Genomic DNA, 21,928 nt, shown 5'->3' on the forward strand with positions numbered 1-21,928 from the left:
ATTTTGTTATTATTTAATATCTCATTTCTACGTGGGTCTTAGTTTCTGGAGTTGCTGAGGAGAACTGCAAAAAATTTATAAAGGTGCATTTTACTTGCCTATTTTTAGACTATTTACAATTTGCTCTTCACTTAAAACCATTAAGATATTGAATGGAGCTAATTTAGAAAACTCACACCACAAAATAGCATTAATTACATTATCATTCTTTCTGATTTCTGAAAATGTAGACATCAGTCAGACCTCATAAATGTCCTTGTGTCCCTCTTTATAATCTGTTAAGACATTGATAAGTGATTTAGCCTATTTGAGCCTTGACTATTTATAAATATATTAACACGTACCTCCTACATTTGAGGTGTCAAATATGACATTATGTGGAAAAAATGTATTTTAAATAGTAAAGTACTATACAAAAGGTAGTGATAGAATTATTCATTTTATTTCATTCTGAAAGTTATTCTAGGAAACTATGAAATCATAGACTGTGGGGATTTTGAGTTGTGGATTTCGTGGAGAAAAATGTCTTAACTTTGGCCCAAGGAAGATTTATCTGTCCAGTTATTGGCAAGGCTGACAACCCAGGACAGATTCTTTGACTTTTTAGAGAAGAGAAAATTATTTTCTAAAATAACTGAGTGTTTGCCCCTTGAATTGGATCAGGAGGTAAATTAAAAGCCAATATACATTCTCTTTGTCATTGTGTGCTATATTTTGTTTAGGCTCATAACTTTTCAGAGCTCCAGGGGGCCATCACGACTGACTTGCCGGGACTGGTAGAAAATAGCATAGACAGTCTGCATTTGATAGTAGAAGCCATGATTTGTGTCCGAAAGCTGTGTCCACAATATTTGAGGACACATCACTTGATGTCTCAAATATCCAACGAAAAAAGCTGTTTCTCTCTCCTCCAGGACTCATTGCTTCCATTTGCTTAGCTTAAACTTTGGCTGTTTTGGTGTAATCAAAGTAGATACTCTTAGAAACAAGAAAAAAAGCACAGGATAGCAAATTTTGTTTGGATAATAACAGAAAGAAAAGCAGAAAATAATGCAAAATGTGGGTCCTTAGGTTAGGGTACTAAATGCTTTATTTCACATGAGAGGGTCCTAGTGCTTATTTACCAGAGGGGGCTGGGGGGGGTGGGGTGGGCGGTGAGGATCTGTATCATAAAACAGGAAGCTTGTTTAGATGGGAAGTCAGGCTGCAAACTTCCTTTATGACTTCGGACAAATTGTTTTGCCTGCTTTCATTGTATTTCATTTCTTCATTTGTTATGACATCTTGTGGAATTGCCTTCTAGGACTTTCGTGAGAACTGGTTTAGTCCATGAATGTACTTTGAAGAGGTTTGCAAAAGAGACTAAAGAGACTCTAATGTGATAGGATTTAAAATGAGATAAACCGAGATTCACACTCCGCCTCATATATGCTAGCTGTGTGATTTTGCACAGGTTAATGACCTGTTCTAAATCCTCATGGGAAAAACAGCAGACAGATAGGTTTCTTGAGAGGATTAAATGAAGTAGGTATATACATAGGGCTCTGTAGAACACCTGGCCCAGAAGACTCACTCTTTCTGTTATAGATATTGTTATGAATATTATTATTTCTTAAAAATTCAGATTTCTGGCCTAATTGGGAATCGGTGATGATACGACAAAAGTATCACGTATAAAAGAAATTTTCAACTACACTGTGCTTCAGAATTCCAAAGAAAGCTTCTGGAAACCGCACATAGCAGCCCACAACCCAAATTCCTGAAATAAACATCTCTGTATGTTGAGTCCAGCCATCCATATGGGATAAAAGCCTGAGAGATCATTCTGATGCTCACCATAGCCTGAGAACAAATGTCAGACCAATAAAAGAATTTTTTTGCATCATGGAAGAAATGACCTAATATTGCTGTCCAATAAGCACTTAACAAGAATATTATTAAGTATTAGTTAGCAGCGCAGTTGATCCACTTTTTCAGGAACTTTAGCCCTGCACTCTGAGATTCTGAAGGGGTGATCCTGCCCAACCCATCATTTGGTATTGATCCTTTACAGACTACAGTACTTAGTCAAGGGAAAACTCAGATTCCAAAAAGAGACCACAAGAGTTCTTTTGAAGGAAAAAGGTGGCACTCTTTCTCAGACATGGATAAATGTGCAGATTCTGCAGCACAGCAAGAGCCTAATAGACTATGAATGGATGAGAGAGAGAGAGAGAGAGAGAGAGAGAGAAGGAGAGAGATACTGAATCTAAATGACTTAGTTTGAACTCCTGGATCCCACTAAGCCTGAAGCAAAACCATCTCTTGGAATTCTCCATTATGTGAATCAATAGGTTCTGTGTCTCCATTAAGCAAGTTTCCACTACTTTCTACTTAAAAAAACTCTTACAAAGGCATAAATGGTGATTATTTGAGAATAAACATTCTCAAGAAATAGCTTCCCAGGTCATTCTTTTTCTCATGATCTAATTAATCACCATTGGTTACAGTCTACTTAAACTGAATTAGCCTGGCGATCTTTATTATTCCATGAAAACACCGTAATGTAAAAGAACATCCCTGAAATGTCAAAACAAAACATTGACAAGAAACAAATAAAAGTGAAATTGATTTTATAACTACAAAAACAGCAGAATGTCTCACATTTACTTCCTATACAATGTAGGCCTTGAGAAGTGAGGGACAGGAAGATGGGCAGAGACACCTGAAGCAGATCTTCCTCATTCTGAAAGTTCCAGCTTTGCCCCGCGAAGATTTAGATGTGAGACTTCAGACACTGAGATCAATTCTCGATACTTTCCTGTTATAGGATGAATTACATCCACCCAAAATACAACTGTGGACATCCTAATACCCATGTGACTGTATATAGAGATAGGGCCTCTAAGGAGATAGTTCAGGTTGACTGAGGCCATACGGGTGGGGCCTAATCCAACAGGACTAGTGTCCTGAGGGCACTTAGATCTTGGACTTCCAGGGTCCAGAACTAGGAGGGAACAGATTTGGGTTTAGTCACTCTGTCTGTCGTACTTTGTTCTCACAACCCTATCAGACTAATCCACGTCTTCCTCTCTTTTCCTCTCTGTTTTGTGTTTAGCTGCAAATGAAATGAGTAACAGAGTCCCTCAATGGGTATAAATTTGAAAATACAGCTTTTTCTCTAATTTATAAGTTAGAAGCAGCCATCCCTGTTAGGTCATGATCTGAGCACAGTAAAAACCTCCCTTTAACAAAATCACTGTGCCACTGAAATGCCAACTTTATTTAAAGGCTTAGCAGAGTCTATTTAAAAAAAAAAAAGAAAGAAAGAAAGAAAACGGCAAAGGGGCACCTGGGTGGCTCAGTTAAGTGGCCGACTTCAGCTCAGGTCATCATCTCACGGTTCATGGGGTTGAACCCTGCATCAGGCTCTGTGATGAGAGCTCAGAGCCTGGAGCCTGCTTCAGATTGTGTGTTTCCTTCTTTCTCTGCCCCTCTCCTACTTGTGCTCTGTTTCTCTGTCTCTCAAAAATAAACAAACATTAATTTTTTTTTTAAAAAACCTGCAAAAGTATTTATTAAGGGCTTACTAGATGTTTTACTACAGTAATAATACTCATTTGGCTACTTTCTGTGATTAATATAATACATGTTCTTTTGGTATAGACATAGTATTTCTATGTGCGAGTGAAATAGAAGGTAACAGAATATAACAGGAGACTACAACAGGAGAGAGTTTGGCATGAAAGCTTGTTTTGGAATAGAACAGATAATCATTTTGTAGGGAATAAATGAATTATGCTATAAGCCATGTGGAGTTTTTGCAAAAATATTGTGCACAGAGACTGAATATTTGTGTTCAGGTGAAGCAATTTACCTTTCAGCATTTCTAGGAAATGGAAAATCAGAATTACACAGAACATCATTAGGAAGAAGGGTGGTTTTCATTTTGCTAAATCATTCACATTAAGATTCCTTTAAATAGTTCCCGGTAATGAGCATCTGAAAAGTTCTGGGATTCAGGTGTTCCATTTTGCAGTGAGTGGGTCAGGCAGAATGCGAATAATTCAGGGAAGCAGGGAATGGAAATCACACAGAGCACCCCTGGGAAGGGGCCAGTCTGTAGGTTAAGCCATAATGGGAGATATTTCTCGGGCACTTCACGTGCAAGCCAGCAACTGTGTGGTCCTGGGGAATCTGGTGTTGAGATTCCCTCTGCAGGATGGTGCATTTCCAGAGAAGTCCAGGGCGAGAGGGGGCGAGTATGGTTGTGAGCCCGATGTCGGACGGTGCTTGAATTGGAACAAAGGAAACGATCTCGTGTTGGCGTGAGACCACAGTGACTGCAGAGTGGGAAGCCAGCACCCGGTTCTCTGAAGCGGGGCAGGCAAGCCATCTGGTCTTCTGAGGCTGTGGATGATGGGAACCGGTGTGTTGGGTCTAGTCCACCACTTTCAGGCTCGTAACTAGATGGATTTCAAATTTTGCTGGTGTGAGAGACCTGGGTGGAGCTGTACTGATTATTATTATTTTTTTTCCCTTTCCTTCTTAAGTGGCTCAGGTAGGAGTCGGGCTGTGTTGAGTCAGCTCGGAAGAGAGACCCAACAGGGTAAACGCTGACCGCTGGATCCATCCCCGATTTAAATCTCTTATTTCAACTTACACGATGTATTAGTCATCTCCACTATTCGGGAACACACCCATTGTGTTAACGGAACGTTACACGTTTTGACAACACCTCATGGACTCGCATAAAGCTTTAAAAACCACAGAGTGTCAAGAACAAGAAGGCTTAGCTAAGTTACCTGGAGCCACGTGGCTCCCGATGGCGTATTCTGCTCAATCATAACGGGTGCTGCCGAGAAAAGTACACAACTGGGTTTGGAAAAAGAGACACAATAACAGAAGAGGGACATCAAAGCAGCCAGATTATATTCAAAAATATATCTGTGAGCCAGTTACTGAAAAAATGTTAAGAGTGAGCCAGTTACCGAAATAAAAACAGTATTGACAGGTGGTTCTTTCTCCTCACGCCCATAAGTAAATAACTCTTATTACCGACAATGTAAACTTCACAGGTATTCCGGGGAGACTATGGTTCTGAATAATAGATGTGGGGCAGAACTGGAGGCAAGAGCCGACATGGTATGCGAAGGTAGAAACATACACAAATCAAGATTAATTGGCAATGCTTTTTTTTTTTTTTTTTTTAATTTGAAATAATGGAAGTCATACTCTAAGAATTTCCACCTGCTTTGTGTCTTCAAATTATTAGGCCCATTCCGGAAAACCAAGTTGCTTATTACAAATCTCTTTCCCTCTTTTCCCCACACCCTCCACGCTATGCATTTGCGGCATTTATATTTAGCAAAGATAAAACTAGTGTGGGGGTGTTGAATGCAGTCATAGTTACAACATGGGACGTTGGAGATTGATACACCTGGCTTTGAGTTTCTGCCCTTCCATTTATCAGCAGTGAGCTTCAGTTTCCAATCTACAAAATGGGAATAACAAAGTACCTACCTCAAAGGCTCTTCTGAGGATTAAATGAGATAATGCATCAAAAGCCCCTGGTGCACACCCAGTGTTGTCTAAATGTTCACTGTTATCATTATTTAGTGTTTGGAGGAGAAGGTTTTACTTCGGTTGGCTGAATGCTTTGAGAAAGACCAAAATTCATTTGCGATTGTGCTGTCCTCAGTAGAAATCAATTGGAAGTCAAACTGATATTTCACACCCTTGCACGAGTTTTAAGACACTGTAAATTCACATTCTAATTATAGTTTCATTGGGCATGAATAAAGCACGGTAAAAAATACTAACCAATGACACATTGGTCATCGGTGTGTTTAGGACAGAGCCTCACACGAAGTGTTTAATTGTATAGTAGGAATTGTTTTTGCTTGACTGAAACACACTTCCACGTCGGGCGAGAACAGAACAGAGGAATCCTGTGATAGGCAGGAGAGCTCGAGGCAGATTTCTGTCTCTTCCTCGCACATTACTCAGGGTGGTATAATTTGTGCATCTGAGCTGGGCATTCAGATCTATTTCTGTCTAAGGAGAAAAGAGAAATCCTTCTCCCCTAATTTGCAAAGTCTGGATCAGTATTTCACACACTTAGAATCTACTTGCACTTTGGGCTGTCAAGCAACCTGTGAATGGAGTGCCCTGCAATTATCTGCCACGATCTCTGGGATCAGGGTCATTCTGTAGCCAGTGTGGACCACGGCCTGATGGCAAGGGAAGACGGGTTCCCAGGTTCTAGTTGGCCCGCAGTACAGAGTGGGGTAGGAAGTGACACCTAATTCAACCCTGGACAAAGAGCTTCAACTCCCCTCCAGGTGTTTGCATTAACTGGCTAGTCGACCCGGCCAGTCTTCTAATACTAAGGACCATCTCGAGACTGGCTGATTCCTCCCCCTCCTCTTTTTTGTTTTTATTCTTGGAGACTCTGGTGTCATTAGGGGCAGACCCAGAGGACCACTGACAACTCTAATTTGTTTCAACCCTTCTTGGAGCTTTCTCATCAGCAGAGTCTTGGGCTCACGCTTCGTCCTTCAGAGCCTGGACTCTCTTGTTTTATTAGACTGACATTTTGTTCGGACCTCTGTTGACAGCTTCTGGCCTCTGGCACACACTCCGTTTAGTCACTTCTTTTATTTACAACTTACGCTCTTCTGCTCGGCCCAGACAAACTCAGTGATTTGTGATCTGGTCACACTTTCATTCCTCTGTCTCGCATAAAATCTCATCTTCTTCTCTAGCATCTCTCTCTTTTTGTCCGTGACATTTACTTGGCTTCTTGCATTTTCATTTTGCTTTCGCTCCTATCCTCAGGACCGGTTTTAAATGTCTGCGTGATTCCGGCACGGAACAGCAATTCCGGTTCAGAGAGACCACGGCGAAGCAGACCTTGCGTGTTTAAAGCACTTGATGATTTTACAGGGCATCTTCACACACACACAGTATCTCACGTGACCCTCACAACAACCCTGTGAGGTAGGTGTCATGAAACGCTTTTCCCAGGAGAGGGAATGGAAGGGCTGAGGGACCCACGGACACGCTCAAATTCTACCAGAAATTCAAGACTGGGACGCCTGCGACTATTTGTAAAACGTGAAGAAAATGAGAGGTGTGAAAACGTCATCTGCTAATAAACAGAAAGAACTTCAAAAACAACATGATAGCCTATATTTTTCCTATTCCTTGTTTCGGTCTGCCTTTTCTTTTCTTTCCCCTCTTTTTTATCCCTTTCTTCACCTACATAAAATATTTCCAGTTCTATGGAAATATTTCTTTATCTTCAGGATCTATACTAGATACTTAAAGCGTAAAATACAAAAGAGCTTTTTGCAATAGAAAACTTCAGCATTATTTTTTCACGATCAAAATATTTTCTTGAAATTGCCAGGTAATTGAAGGAAGTAAGTTCTGTGTTTTGGTCTAAATGTGTTGAATGAACTGTTCAAGCTCTACTTTACCTCACTATAAACTTGGGGAAAAACGGGGGGGGGGGGAGGGTGGTATAATTGTAGAGTAAGCAGGTAAGAAGGTAAACTAAGCGAATCAAAATCAATATTTTTTAATATTTTAAAGAATTTAATAATCTTGATCTCCTCTGAACACCTGTACAGCCCTGTTCCTCCCCCAGTATAGCTCTGTTGTATTGTATAATCACCTGTTTCCATGTCTAGGCTTTCAGGGACTATTAGCTCTATGAGGGCCAGAGACAATAGTTATCTTATTAGCTGTTATGTTCGGCTCCAGTAGGCACACAATGAACATGTGCAGAGTGAATGAATGAATGAACGAATTTTCTTTTATGTTATCCCTATCACTTATTGAGAGTATTGTTTTTGAATGTAAAGAACCCAAATATAATCAATATCCATGAGATGTCTCCTGGAACCCAGTGGGTTAACTTGGGTTCAGTAAGACATCAGATGAGTGGGGAGCAGAGGGCTCCTGGTCTTGCTCTGAGAACTGGTAGGAGCAGCTTGCCAGTCAGTACATGGGAGGTGACCCAGCTAAGGGTGCCAGCAGATGGTGGCGATGGTGGGTTACTGGAGTGGGAAGAGGTCTGAGCATAGGAACAGAGGTCCAAACAGCACAAAAGACCCGGAGAGAAAGCCATGTGGAAGCTGGGTACGACACAGGAACCAGAGTCATTTGAAGGAGCCACAAAGGGATCTTGGAGTCAGTTGTGCGGATGATTTGTCCGGAGGTGAGGGGCCTTTTAATGAGATGGTAGCAGAGGGTGTCTTGCCCAACCTGCCTGATCTTAAAAGGGCCCTGCCCAAATATGATCCGGGAGTTGCACTGGTCCTGACAAATGTACAAAAGAGGAAATCAGTGATTATTCCTTTTATATTTAAATCATGCCTAAAAAAATATTAAATGCATTTCATTTAATATTTCATAATTTCATATAAAGTTTTATTTATCAGAAGTAACTGAAGATGTGGGGAATCAGGCAATTTCATGCAGAATAAATTGGCCCAACCTTTTTGGAGCCATTTACAAGAAACCATCACATTGTCAACTGCAAGCCACCTTTGGACTGATTCTACTTCTAGCAAATAGTCTATTATAGAGTATTTCCACAAGATCATGTACGAGACTGCTAAATGTAGCATTGCTTAATAAAGCCAAACCATGGCAAGCAAGAAATCATCAGGCGCTCCTGACTAGGGGATAGAATACTATAGTCACTGTGGCACAGCTATATAATGGAACAATGCACAGTCATTGAGAAAAAAGAGCTAAAGCCACATGGACCGACGTGGGCAGACCACTGACATGTTGACTTAAATGAGGAAAAAGAAGAACATACTGTATAGATGTCTGTGTATATGATTTTTTCTCTCTTTTAGAAACATTATGGAGTTATACATACTCTCTATGGGGCGGGGGGAGTGCATGGAGGGAAGTCTGCAGATCATAAACACTCATACACAGAAATGTCTCTATCATTGCTTTCACAAAGCAAGTGTGCACTTAAGTTCAAAACAGCCATGAAAATATCTGTAAGTGAAACATTTCTGAACGTATCTGAAAAACACGTTCAAAGCGTTGGTAACCCCAGGTAACAGAAGGCAGTGTGGGTGTTCAGTGTATAGATCGCAAAACAGAGAAGTTCTTTCCTTGCCAAACTTCCCCAGAGTCAAGGTTAAGTGGCTCAGAAAAAGTCTCAGGAACGGGAGCAAAAGAGATAAAAAAAAAAAAAAAAAAGAACCAGAGATAAAGGCAGAGATAAAGACAGAGATCAACAGGAAGATAGGGAAAAGAGTTACAAAGAGCTTAAGTGAAAATAACTGGAGTGAAAAGGAGCACGGAAGGTAAGTGGGATAAAAAAAAAAGTGTTCCAGCCATCAGAAGTGATCACATTCCAGAAGTAATGAACACAAAGGAGAAAATGTATACTAATGTTTCCGTATCTTAATATAATAACAGCAACGCTAATAATCACCGAGTGACGCCAAAGCTCGTGGGGGAGGTACACACTACTAAATGTTGTTCAGTTTAGGGGCAACGGGATCAACAGTGCAACAACTGTGAAAAGCATCCTGTAGCTACGTGATGCTTTAGTGGCTGGCATTCACAGTGCCGACCCTCAGTTATCTAAGTGTGGCATCCGTGCACGGTACAGGTGAAAATAATTCCTTCTGCTCTAAGGCAGAGAGATTGGTACTACGTTTTTAAAATAACTACGACTGAAAAGTGCTAGAGTTTTGGTACATTAAAGGATTAGCCATAATCTATCTAAAACAGACCCTGGTTGGGTAGAGATTATGATCACTGTGTGTGCGAGCAGCTACTCCCAGAGAACACACACAGCACACACAGGTCCTACTGGGGATGCAGGGGAGGGTCCCTCAATCCCTTTTCATAATCCTTTCACTGGATCCCTGTGGACGCAGCCCAGACATTCAACTGACTTACAGCCTGGTACGTTGAAGACATCTCCTCTAACAATCCTAACAAAAGGGATCCCAGTGTGAAATGTATTCTGTTGAGGTTGTGATGTAGAACACAACCTTTCAAGTTTTTAGTGATGCAAAACAAAACACAAAAACCCCAGCCTTCAGGGAATTGACGGGTCAGGGTTCTCAGATTGTCCAAATTCCTACAGGTAGCCTTTCAGTAAATTTACTCAGTAGGCAAGGAGGCTATAATTGTTTCTATTCATAAACTTGGTTTTCCTTCAGCAGATTGAAAGTGGCTTGAAAAGTGAACAGTTTTCTATGTGGAACTTTTAGAAAACTGTGCTCTTCAAGAAAACAAAATACAAATGGGTAATGAAACTTAGAGTTGAATAATTTAATCTATTTGTTTTACTCCAATTAGCAAGCTTTATTTGTAGAACACTGTGGCTGGCTTGCAAAGAATCTCTATGGCTCAATACTGAAGTTCCCAATATTTGCCTTGAGCCCAGACCACTATCATCACAAGCTTATTTATTACAAGGCACACATAAAACAATGAACCATAAACTTACTTAGCATGCTTCCGCTCCCTTTTTCCCCCTTCTGGCCTTTGGGTCCAGGATTTCCTTGGAAATAAACAAAAAAAGCACCAATTTTATTTGTAACTAATTAAAAAATTAATTGCTGTAAATGGAGACAAAAATTAATTGCTTTAAATGGAGACAGAGCGTCACAAAGTAACCTGGAATCTCAACTTAGAACAACCTACAGATGCTCAAATACAATAATGTTGATGGTAATAACAATGGATATCATTTTATTTTATTAAAAAATTTAATGTTTATTCATTTATTTTGAGAGACAGAGAGAGAGAGAAAGTGCAAGGAGGGGAGGGGCAGAGAGAGAGAGAGGAAATGAGAAGAGAATCCCAAGCAGTCCAACTCGAGCCTGAACTCACAAACCCTGAGATTATGACCTGAGCTGAAACCAAGAGTCTGTCTCTTAACCAACTGAGCCATCCAGGCACTCCAATGATGGCCATCATTTTAAAAGTCTATTAGGTCCGTTACATAATCTCAAATTATCTACAAGGGCATTAAACATCCGATTTTCCTAAAGCAGGCAAAACTAAGGTATAAGCACAATTTGTGCTTATTCATCTTCTGTGTTTGTTTTCCCTCTTTCTTTGATTTTGCCTTTCTCTCTCCCCCCAGGATGTCTTGTGTCTTTTATCCCATCTTAAGCCTTGATTTCTGTATTTTCCTTTATACTTCATCTGTTTTTCTATTTGTTAAGGGGGAAAATCCCAAACATCTGGGAATGAATTTCTGAGAGTGCTAAGATCCTGATCGCCTCCTTCTGAGGGAAGGTAAGAAGGTCTGAGGGGCATCTAAACCTCTAAGCCTACTTACTTTGGCTTTGAGAAACCTTATCTATTTACATAGGGGTGTGGTACAAGGCTAGCATTTTATAGGAGGGTCAGGATTTAAATAGGTATCAGAAACAATGTTAAAATCTTTGCTAAAGGTTGCTATTCAACCACAGCTCCACCCTTATTTCATTTTTTAAATGTTTATTTATTTTTGAGTGGGAGGGAGGGAGGGAGGGAGGGAGACCCCGTGTGTGAGCGAGCACAAGTGTGAGCAACCAAGCACAGAGTACAAGCAGGGGAGGGGCAGAGAGTGGGAGACACAGAATCCAAAGCAGGCTCCAGGCTCCGAGCTGTCAGCACAGAGCCCCACTCGGGGCTCGAACTCACGGACGGTGAGATCATGACCTGAGCCAAAGTCAGATGCTTAACTGACTGAGCCAGCCAGGCGTCCCTCAAATCTTTCTGAACTAAAAGTTTATTCTTCCATCAAATGAAAAAATAACACCTTCCATTGAAGAGTTACCTTGAAAATCAGCAACGATGTTTATAAAGCCTCTTGCCCATAAGAGATGAATAAATTAAGAGACGGTAGCTCTTACCGTTTTACAACATCTCCCAAAGCTTAGCTAGAATGGTCCCCCTGTGGTTTTATTCTCAGTGAACGAGAAAGGACTTTTTCATCTCACTTCACGTTTTATGGCACCATTTTTTTAATGCTTATTTATTTATTATTCTGACAGAAGGAAGGAGAGAGGGAATATGATACAGTTATTTTTAATTTTAAAGTTTTAATATTTATTTGGGTTTTTATTTTTTTTGTTTCCCTCATTTAGTTTACTTTGTATTCACCTTTGTTTTTGAACATTTGTTCTTATTCATCATTTGAAGACTTTTTGAGCCCCAATTTATCAGATTTAAAAATATAAAATTACATTGATAAGTAACATGAGAATTGAGATTTAACACTTAAAAATTATAAGCTGTTTCCAATTAAAATTTCATTGTGAAGATTTCATGAAATGCCAACCATTCCTTTTTAGAGTATGAATAGATTGTCTCTAACCATTTTCCATACATGATTACACTGTACATAATTATATTCACTTTTTAATTGTGAGTCAGTCATTTCAGGTAATGTGAAACTTTCAAAAATCATTAATTTATCAAAGTACTCAACTCCTTTCCAATTTTTTTGATGATATACTTTTATGAGATATTGTATCTCCATTTCCCCAAGAGGAAAAGTCTAAGATATTAAACAAAAATTGGGACAGGGGTACTTAAAAGGGTGTAATGATCAGTTCTAAATCTTTTCAGAGAAGGTAATGTAACAAACAAGCTTAATTTGATCATTTTTGCTTTATTTAGAAAAAAGAAAGAGCTGTACACTATTCTTGGCAGTCCTTTTATATTACAATTTGTTTTGGATAGTTTAAAAATAGAAATGCTCCAGCCAGAGTCCTGAGGGAACGACCCACTTCAATCCTGTTAGCTCTAGGATCTTATGATAAATAAAAAATCAGGTTTTTTTTTATTTTGCTTTTTTATTTCATACCACTTTTTAAAAATGATAAAATGAAACAAAACTTTTTTTTTTCCTTCTTATAAGTAAATACAAATGTTTTAGGTTACTCTAGCATGACTCAAAGATCTCACAGACGAAGTTACTTGGAGATTTTTTTCTCACAGGTAAACACATCAGAAACATCCTTGCTAGAGAAGAGGAGTGCATCCCTCCTTTATAAGGAGACCTTTGGCTAAAACGGAGCCCAAGAATTGTCAAAACCTGGAGTTAATCTCCTTTCATAAGTGGCACCCTTCAATCAAAAATAAGGAGCTTATGTTTCTGAAAGCCATTAAAAAACAAGAAATAAATAGCATGTAATATATTGACATTCTAACTTTATGTAGAGGAGGGGGTATTTTCAATCACATTATGATTTCAAGTATTTTTAGTGCCCCTGCTACGGGCTGGAACACTAGATTACTTATTTTGCCACACATGCTCTATGAGCCCAGGTCTTCAGGTATTTCAATTTTAGATGAGACCATCCTCCGCCCTAAGCCGAAGACTGCTTCCTGTTTCCTGAAGGCTTCACCTTTGACCTTCTCATTAACCTCCCCCCTTCTTGCTGGGTCTCCTCAACCCCTCCCTTATTTTATCCTGCCATCTGCATCTAAGTGGTATTCAAATCTCTTTCAAAGAAAAACAAAACAAATCAAATGAATACCACAACACAGAAAAACCTGATATCTACTCAGGCTCAGTGCAGAGCCCAATGCATGGCTCAATCTCACGATTGAGTCAAGAATGTTCAAGAACTGACTCTACCTCCACGTTCCAGCTGATCCTGGATCCTCCACACCTCTGAGCATCCCCCCGTCTGGTTTCCACTCACCCCACGGAAACTGCTCTCAATTAAGGTGACATCCTTACAACAACAGCAACAACAGCAAAGGGACTTCTCTAGAGCTCATCTTACTTGACCGCCTTGTGAAACTCGTCTTGCCTTTGGCTTTTTCTCACCACATCCCCCAGCTTTTCTTAATCACCCTGGCTGCTTCTGCTCAATCTACGGTTTGGCTTTTACTGCGGATCCTGTACCTCGCTGGTTAAGGCTTCATCCTAGGCCCCTTCTCCTCTCACCATCTGCCCATGAAAGAGTATTAAAACCAAAGATTCCAATAAACTTTTATATAATCATAGCTACAAGTGTGTCTACCTCTAGCCTCTCCTCTGAATTCCAAACCCATATATTCACTGATTTGTGACTATTTCCATGAATGTCACAGAGAAAATGTTCAGTAATTATCTGTCAAATAAATACATGGATCATTTACGGTCGAGAGTTTCAGATACTCTGAAGAAAGACCATAACTCACCCTTACAGTCGGACTTTGAATGGGCTGTGTGACTCCAGCCGAAGGGAGGCACCTTATTTACAGGCTCTAAAACCTAGTTCATTCAGCGAGGTTACATTCAGAGATTTTGAAGATGGGTAAGGTTACATTTCAGTTAAATCTTCAAAGCTTTCTGAAATACGTATGTCAGATTATAACTGCTCTACTCTATAGATCTGTTAGATATCAAGACAACATAAAGTCTTTCCTTTCTCTTAAGGACTATTAAGGACCGTGTCTTATTTACCCCTCATTTCCCAGGATCTAGCATTGCAGTGTATATACAGCAAGTAATTATTACATGCAGAAGGAAGGACACAAGGGGAGGGGGAAGAAAAGGAGAGCAGAAGAGAAAATAAATAGGGTGCTCTTTTTTTTTTTTTTTTAAGTTTATTTATTTTGAGAGACACGCAGAGAGACAGACAGAGAGAAAGCGAGCAGGGGAGGGCAGAGCAAGAGGGAGAGAGAGAATCCCAAGCAGCTTCCTTGCTGTCAGTGCAGAGCCCAATGCATGGCTCAATCTCACGAACTGTGAGATCATGACCTGAGCCGAAATCAAGAGCGAGACTCTTAACCTAATGCGCCACTCAGGCGCCCCGACAGGGTGCTCCTTCTTAAGCTTTTTGCTTTTAAATCTGTCAGTGCTTTAAATATTATTCAGATAGTCCAGGCCGTGTCATTGGTTAGAATATGACAATTACTGGATTTTATTTCTAGTTTTACTACCTTCTTTGGATCATTTTGGAGGAGAGACTCTATTATTCATTGTTTTAATCTACAGTATAACTAAAGTAGTACCAGGCATGACTGGTTCACATTTCTACTGAATTTGGGTTTTAAATAAGGCAGTGATATCCTAAAGATATCTTTTGTCAAAGGAATTCTTACCTCTGCCCTTGCTTTTATTTTTGCAGAGTTTCTCTTTCTCCACTCCTTTTCTTTACCTGAACATATGGTTCTCAAAGTGTGTTCCCGAAACAACATCATCACTATCACCTGGAAACTTGTGAGGACTAAAAATTTTCAAGGGAGCCCAGCCCCCAGCCCCCAAACTGTTGATTTAGAAGCTCTGGGGGGTAGGGACGCCTGGGTGGCCTCAACTGGTTAAGCATCTGAGTCTTGATTTTGGCTCAGGTCATGATTTCACAGTTGGAGAGACTGAGCCCCTTGTCAGGCTCTGTGCTGACAGTGTGGAGCCTGCTTGGGATTCTCTCTCTCCCTCTCTCTCTCTGCCCCTCCCCTGCTCCCACATGCATTCTCTTCCTCTCTCAAAATAAACTTAAAAAAAAAAAAAAAAAAAAGAAACTCTGGGGTAGAGCCTAGTAAGCCATTTTAACAGGACTTACAGGCGATTCTAATGCCTGGTAAAGCTTGAGAACCTCCGACCTAAAGAAATTGTATGCATTTTTTTTTTAAACCTAAGTATATTTCGCATACAATATTCTAGTAGTGTCAGGTATAAAACCTATTATACATCTTTTAGGCCAGCGCTAACACTGCTTCCTCTGTAACACCCTGTCTTGCTCTACAGAATTAATCACTCTTTACTTTCTGCTTCCATAGTGTTCGGTCCTAATTCACGAATGTTTATTACCTACCACATTGCATTATAGCTAATTGCTTCTGCATTTTTTTATTCCTGCTCCTTAGGGGATATGCTATGTTTTATCTGCAGCACACAACGAACCCTCATAAAATTATGCTGACTGGGTGAATGAATCAGTGAATGCTCTCTCAAATACTTTGATTAGAGGGCATGTGTTGAACTGTAGGAGCTTGATAGTGGGGAAAAAGAAACAAACTAGAGCTTGTATAGGCAGCAGCTAATAACTAACATGTTTATATAGCTTGTATATATAGCTTTCTTTTTGATAGAAACTGTTTGAAGTACTTTAAAACATTTATTAATTCATTTTATTTTTACAGAAATTCTAAAATATGGGTCTTCTTAACAGCCTTGTTTTTAGATGAGGAAACTGAGGCACAGAGAGGCTTAAATGTGTGGGGAGGTGCTCTTTTTTTTTTAAGGATACACTATGCTATTTCTGTCAAGTACCTACCATACTATGCTTTCCCTGTATTTCCCAAGAGGGTAAAATAAATAACAGACATGGAGTAACCAGGTGCCAATGTGAAATTCAAATGCAAACCACTGTGACAAACATTCATTCTTCTCAAATGAACCACGTAAGATTAGATCGTGCACCTACACATTACAGAATGATCTTGTTGACTAAGTTTTAGAAGAGTAGCCATTGTGAGGAAATTTCTGGGAGAAAACTCAAGGGTGGGGAGCCGGCTAGTTTTGTATTCCCAGCTCCAAGCATGGTGTAGAAGGAAATATAGGCACTCAATAAATGAGGAAGCTTAGTTTTCATTAAATCAGCTAAGTTACGTTACAGTTACAGGCCTCTTCTGTGGTTTATTTCTAACATCATCCCTGACCACATAGGAAGATTATACATAACAGATGGGTGTGAAAAAGAATAAAGCCTTCTTAACATTCATAATTTTTTCCCATGTTTCCCCTTTTTGTGTAGACTTTCCAGAAAGACAAATTAATAGCTCTGATTTACTCAGAGCTCATATTGATACTCATTTATGAAGTTACCCTTTATGATTTAATGTAAATAGAAAGTTACAAATAGTCTGTACCAGAAAGAGTCCCAAACAAACTATTACCATGATTTTGCCAGGGATAATAAATGAGATAGTAGATTAGCATGCCATTTTAGCTTTAAAATTAGAATACAGATAAAATATGTTTTCACATTTCATGGAACTATTTTAAATTATCTCGGAAACTATAAGTAGCTTTGCAATTTTGTCAAATTCAGGGTTTTTAAATATATTTATCACACACAAGTTGCTCATTTAGTAAATTCAGCAATTCCTGAAGGATGTAGATAATTTCAAACAAATTAACAAACGAACACTTCCCATTTTGCCAAAAAGGCCTGATTAAAGCTAGACAGTTTTAGAGATGGTTGGTATATAAATATACCATTCAGTTCAGGTAATTGGGTCTGATTGAAGGCTGCTTATTGGTGGCTAGCTGATTTTTCTCCAAGCTTAATTGCCACTGACACCATCAAAAACACCTTGGGGCGCCTGGGCATCTCAGTCAGTTAAATGTCTGACTCTTGATATCAGCTCAGATCATAATCTGGTGGTTGTGAGATCGATGGGCACAGGGCTCCATGCTGAGCGTGGAGTGTGCTCAGGGTTCTCTCTTTCCGTTTCCCTCTGCCCCTCGTCCACTCATGATGGATCTTCCCTTTCTCTCTGCCCCTCCTTCACTCGTGATGGATCTGGATCGATCGATCTCTCTTTCTCCCTCCCTCTCTTCCTCCCTCCCTTTCTCAAAACTACATAGATAAAGATTAACAAAAAACAACACCTCAGCACACTTATTAAAACTGCTAAAATCCAAACGCTGACAACACCAAAGGCCAGTGTGGACGTGGAACAACAGGAACTCTCACTCATTGCGGTGGGAGTGCAAAACGGTATAGACACTTTGGAAGACAGTCTGGCGGTTTCTTACAGAATTAAACACAGGTTTACCACCTGATGCAGCAGTCGAACTTCTAGGCAAACTCATGTCAGCAGTCTTATTCATGACTGCCCAAACTTTAAAGTACCACGATGTCCTTCAAATAAGTGAATGCACAAACGAATTGTGATACATCCATACATCAGGATATACTGAGCATTAAAAATAAATGAGCTCTCAGGCCACAAAAAGGCGTGGAGAAGCTTAAATGCGTATTGCTAAATGGAATAAACCAATCTGAAACGATTACATACAGTATAATTTCAACTGTATGACCTTCTGGAAAAGGCAAAACCACGGAGAGTGCAAACAGATTAGTGGTAGCCAGGGCTGGGAGGGAGTGGGGTGGTGAGGAGTAGGAGGACCCCAGGGGATCTTTAAGGCAGTGAAACTGCTCTGTATGACACTCCAGTGGTGGGCACATGTCTTTATATATTTGTCAAAACCCACAGAATGTATAACACTAAGAGTGAACTCTAATATAAACTGTGGTCTTAAATTAATAATAATGTATCAGTATTGGTTCATCAATTCTAATAAATGCACCACACTGAGGCGAGGCGTTAATAATAGGGAAACTGGATGTGGGTTTATGGGAACTCTCTGTATTTTCTGTGCAGTTTTTCTATAAACCTAAAACTACTCCAAAAAAGAAAATGTATTAAAAAAAAAAAAAAACCCACCTCAATGATAAGGTGATTATGACCCTTTGTCATAATTTTCTTTGAGATTAGGAAACAAGAAGCCTCTCTCCTTCTAAAATTTCCTTGTAAAGCTCACAATTCAAGCTTAGGCTACTGTTATAAGGAGTAGAAATAACGTCATCACGTATGTAAATTTTAAAGAGCCTGAATCATGCAGATTATTAAGAACTAATATATAATAGCAGCCAGTTTATCTTACAGAGACTAAGATTTCTGACCTATCTGTGGATTGCTGACTGTAACTTCCCAGGGTTTGGCCCATTTTAGTTAAAAGTATATTTATACTTTGTTTTCCTTTGTGAGCCTTTCCACTCTCTTCTTCTAAGATAGATACCATTCTTCATGTGATTTACGGTTGGGTAGAGTTTATAAATCCTCTGTTGTCTTTTTTTTTTTTTTTTTTTAAGACTTTTCCTTTGGGACATAGAAACTGCTCAGGTAGACAGAAATTAGTTTCTAAATGTTTCAGACCACAAGACAAACTACATGTGCATCAGCTGTTCATACTGGGATGGCTACTGTTTTTGTTATGCAAGACTATGGGAAAGTATCTCTGCTCCATGTATATATTACATTATCTACAAAGAACATCTAGATGATCACCACACCTGTCCTCCCGGTCTTCCCCATTGGTCCTGGGAATCCTCGGCTTCCAGGAAAGCCAATTGCTCCCCGATCACCTTTGGGACCTGGAGGACCTATGTCGTTAACGAAGAAAAACACAGTGGAAATAAATCATTTTTCATATAGGTTTGTGAGTATAAGAAAATCAATGAATATACAATAGGCAAATTTCCAAAGGTAGGGATAATATTCGATCATAACATTTCATGGGTGCCATTGATAAACAATATAAGCAGTTGGTAGAGACATTAGTGCATTTAGTACAATGTAGATACTCAATAAAAAACATATTGTTATTACAAGTAAAAAGCATATGAGAAAAAAATTTTTGGAGTTTTAACCAGAAGGCTTATGTAATCCAATCAGGAATCCTCAAATGGCAGGATTCTGCCTGTAGCTGAAATGGTAACTTTGAAATGTACGAGGTGAAAACGCAATTCTTAAGATTTGTTCCTGAAAAAACACAACTCAAGCAATGAGAAGTATAAAAAAAATATTTAAAAAATTGGGTCCTACTGCTGGAATATATTAAGCTTTCTTTCATGCACTTGATTTTACACATTCTATTGTAATCCCAAACAATAATGTGACCATATACATGTGATATATACACATTTGTGTGTGTGTGTACTATACAAAGCTTCCATTTATGGGTGCATATTATATAAATATACAAACCCAGGATTTTATGTGATTAAATGAAAATAGCCCCCCACCATTACTGTAGTGACCATGAAAACTGCACATGAAAGTGTTATTTTCCAGTAGAATAAACTATTTCATCCTGGAGTCCAGCAGGATTTCAAATAGTTTTGAAATAAACTATTGTAAAAATCTCATTTTAGATGTTATTATCAGTTCACAGAGATTCTATTAATTCAATTTTCAGTTAACTCCTTGGGAAGCACACTATGAAAAATTTAAAAACTATACATCTTTTTCCAATATCAATCTGTTAATATATTGTTGTTAGTTTACAAGTTCCAGGAGGCAGGACTTATCCATACTTAATTCAGTAAAAAAAAAAAAAAAAAAAAACTTTTCTTGAGGTACATTCATATAGATACCTAAAATTGAGCTAAATATTCTTTAAGAAATGTTAAGTTCAACATTTAAGTTAAAGTTTAAAGTTAAAATTTAACATTCTTAAATAGTTAAGAAATATTATTTATGCCAGCCTAAACTTTGCTTCCATTGTATATTAAGCAGATATCCAAAGCAATAAAATGATAAATTATGTTTAGAAATATGAGTAAAGTCAGGGCATCTCAATTTAATAATTCAATATACATTACTTTACATAAATATAGATATACTGTATATATGCATTATATATATAAATGTATATGTATAAATCTATATATACCTAACTATATCAATATATGATACATAAATTGCTATTTTCATATATTGAATACACACACAAACTCACACACAAACACACTCTACCTTATAGTATCTACTAGCTGGATTTCATAGCATACAGCCTAAAAAAGAATTATCGTCAATTCTCAAGATGGGCTAATTGATTAATACTTATACCTTTCTTCATTACCCAAGGAAGATAGTCAGTATCTGTACTTACAGTTATTAAAAGGTCACTCAAATTTACATATAAAAGCACTGACTCTAAATTCTTTCTCTCTCTTTTTTTAAATCTTAGGTCACTGCCCACTTTTTATAGAATGCTGCTCATGGGTAACTCCCATTTTTACAATTTTCTCCATTAATTCAACAAAGGTACACTGAGCACACATATTATGTCAGTCCCTATATGTTCTTGGAGTTACACAGGTTCTTATCTGAACAGATCTTCCACTGTGGAGACATACAGCAAGAAAGTTAACAAATCAAGAAAGAAGGTGATTTTGGAGATGATAATTTTATTTTATTTATTTATTTATTTATTTATTTATTTATTTATTTATTTTTAATTTTTTAACGTTTATTTATTTTTGAGACAGAGAGAGACAAAGCATGAATGGGGGAGGGTCAGAGAGAGAGGGAGACTCAGAATCTGAAACAGGTTCAAGGCTCTGAAACAGGTTCAAGGCACAGAGCCCAATGCGGGGCTCGAACTCACAGACCGCGAGATCATGACCTGAGCTGAAGTCGGACGCTTAACCGACTAAGCCACCCAGGCGCCCCTGGAGATGATAATTTTAGAAAAAAGAGAGAAATGTAATAGAGGATGCCTAGCAAGGGGATCAGGAAAAACCTCTCCAATAATGGCTTACTGAATACATTTCGGTGACGCTTAGAATACAGCTCTTCAACTAGGAATTATGTCACATTTTCAGGGGGTGAACAAATGAATCCATAAATGAAGGCCATGTGATACTTTCATAGAAATCACTTGATCATTAGACCTCCATGATGGGAGATATTTAGGCAGACTCTATATGACCTATAGAGTTATGTGACTTGTGTATTTAATGATACTTCTTTATTTTTATTTATTTTGAGAGAGAGAACATGCGTGCATCTGTGTATGTGAGTGGGGGAGGGGCAGAAAGAAAAGGGGGGACAGAGACAGAATCCTGAGCAGGCTCCAAATTGTCAGCACAGAGCCTGATGTTGGGCTCGATCTCATGAACCATGAGATCATGACTTGAGCCGAAACCAAGAGTAGGACACTTAACCGAATGAGCCACCCAGGTGCCCCGATGTTCTTCTTTGTAATATAATCATTATTTTCACCAGCTTTTTGTCAAGGCTGCTAACTTAATTTTATTTAATGGCATGTACATAATTTGCAGACATTTTTGGATTCATTGGCATAATTAGTTACCTCCCAAAGAAACCTGCTTTCTACACTCATAGCAAGAGTCTGCAGCCAGCAATGTTCCTTACTCAAATGCAT

At 38.8% G+C, this 21,928-nt stretch overlaps 1 protein-coding gene across 4 annotated transcripts in view; it reads right to left on the reverse strand.

Annotated features, from left to right (window-relative positions):
• MSR1 (macrophage scavenger receptor 1) overlaps window positions 1-21,928 on the reverse strand; it is an 83,582-nt gene that overhangs the window by 21,623 nt on the left and 40,031 nt on the right. For 3 of the 4 annotated variants that reach the window (XM_049631698.1, XM_049631699.1, XM_049631697.1), the window contains exons 7-8: window positions 19,050-19,139; window positions 10,481-10,534 (exon numbers count right to left, since the gene is read on the reverse strand). In XM_049631698.1, coding sequence (XP_049487655.1) covers window positions 10,481-10,534; window positions 19,050-19,139 — 144 coding nt within the window. Of the gene's footprint in view, window positions 1-7,477; window positions 8,308-10,480; window positions 10,535-19,049; window positions 19,140-21,928 lie in introns of those variants that run through there. The other variant, XM_049631700.1, reaches the window with a different exon arrangement.

The sequence above is a fragment of the Panthera uncia genome, chromosome B1 (genome assembly GCF_023721935.1).
Source record: "Panthera uncia isolate 11264 chromosome B1, Puncia_PCG_1.0, whole genome shotgun sequence".
Lineage (NCBI taxonomy): Eukaryota > Metazoa > Chordata > Mammalia > Carnivora > Felidae > Panthera > Panthera uncia.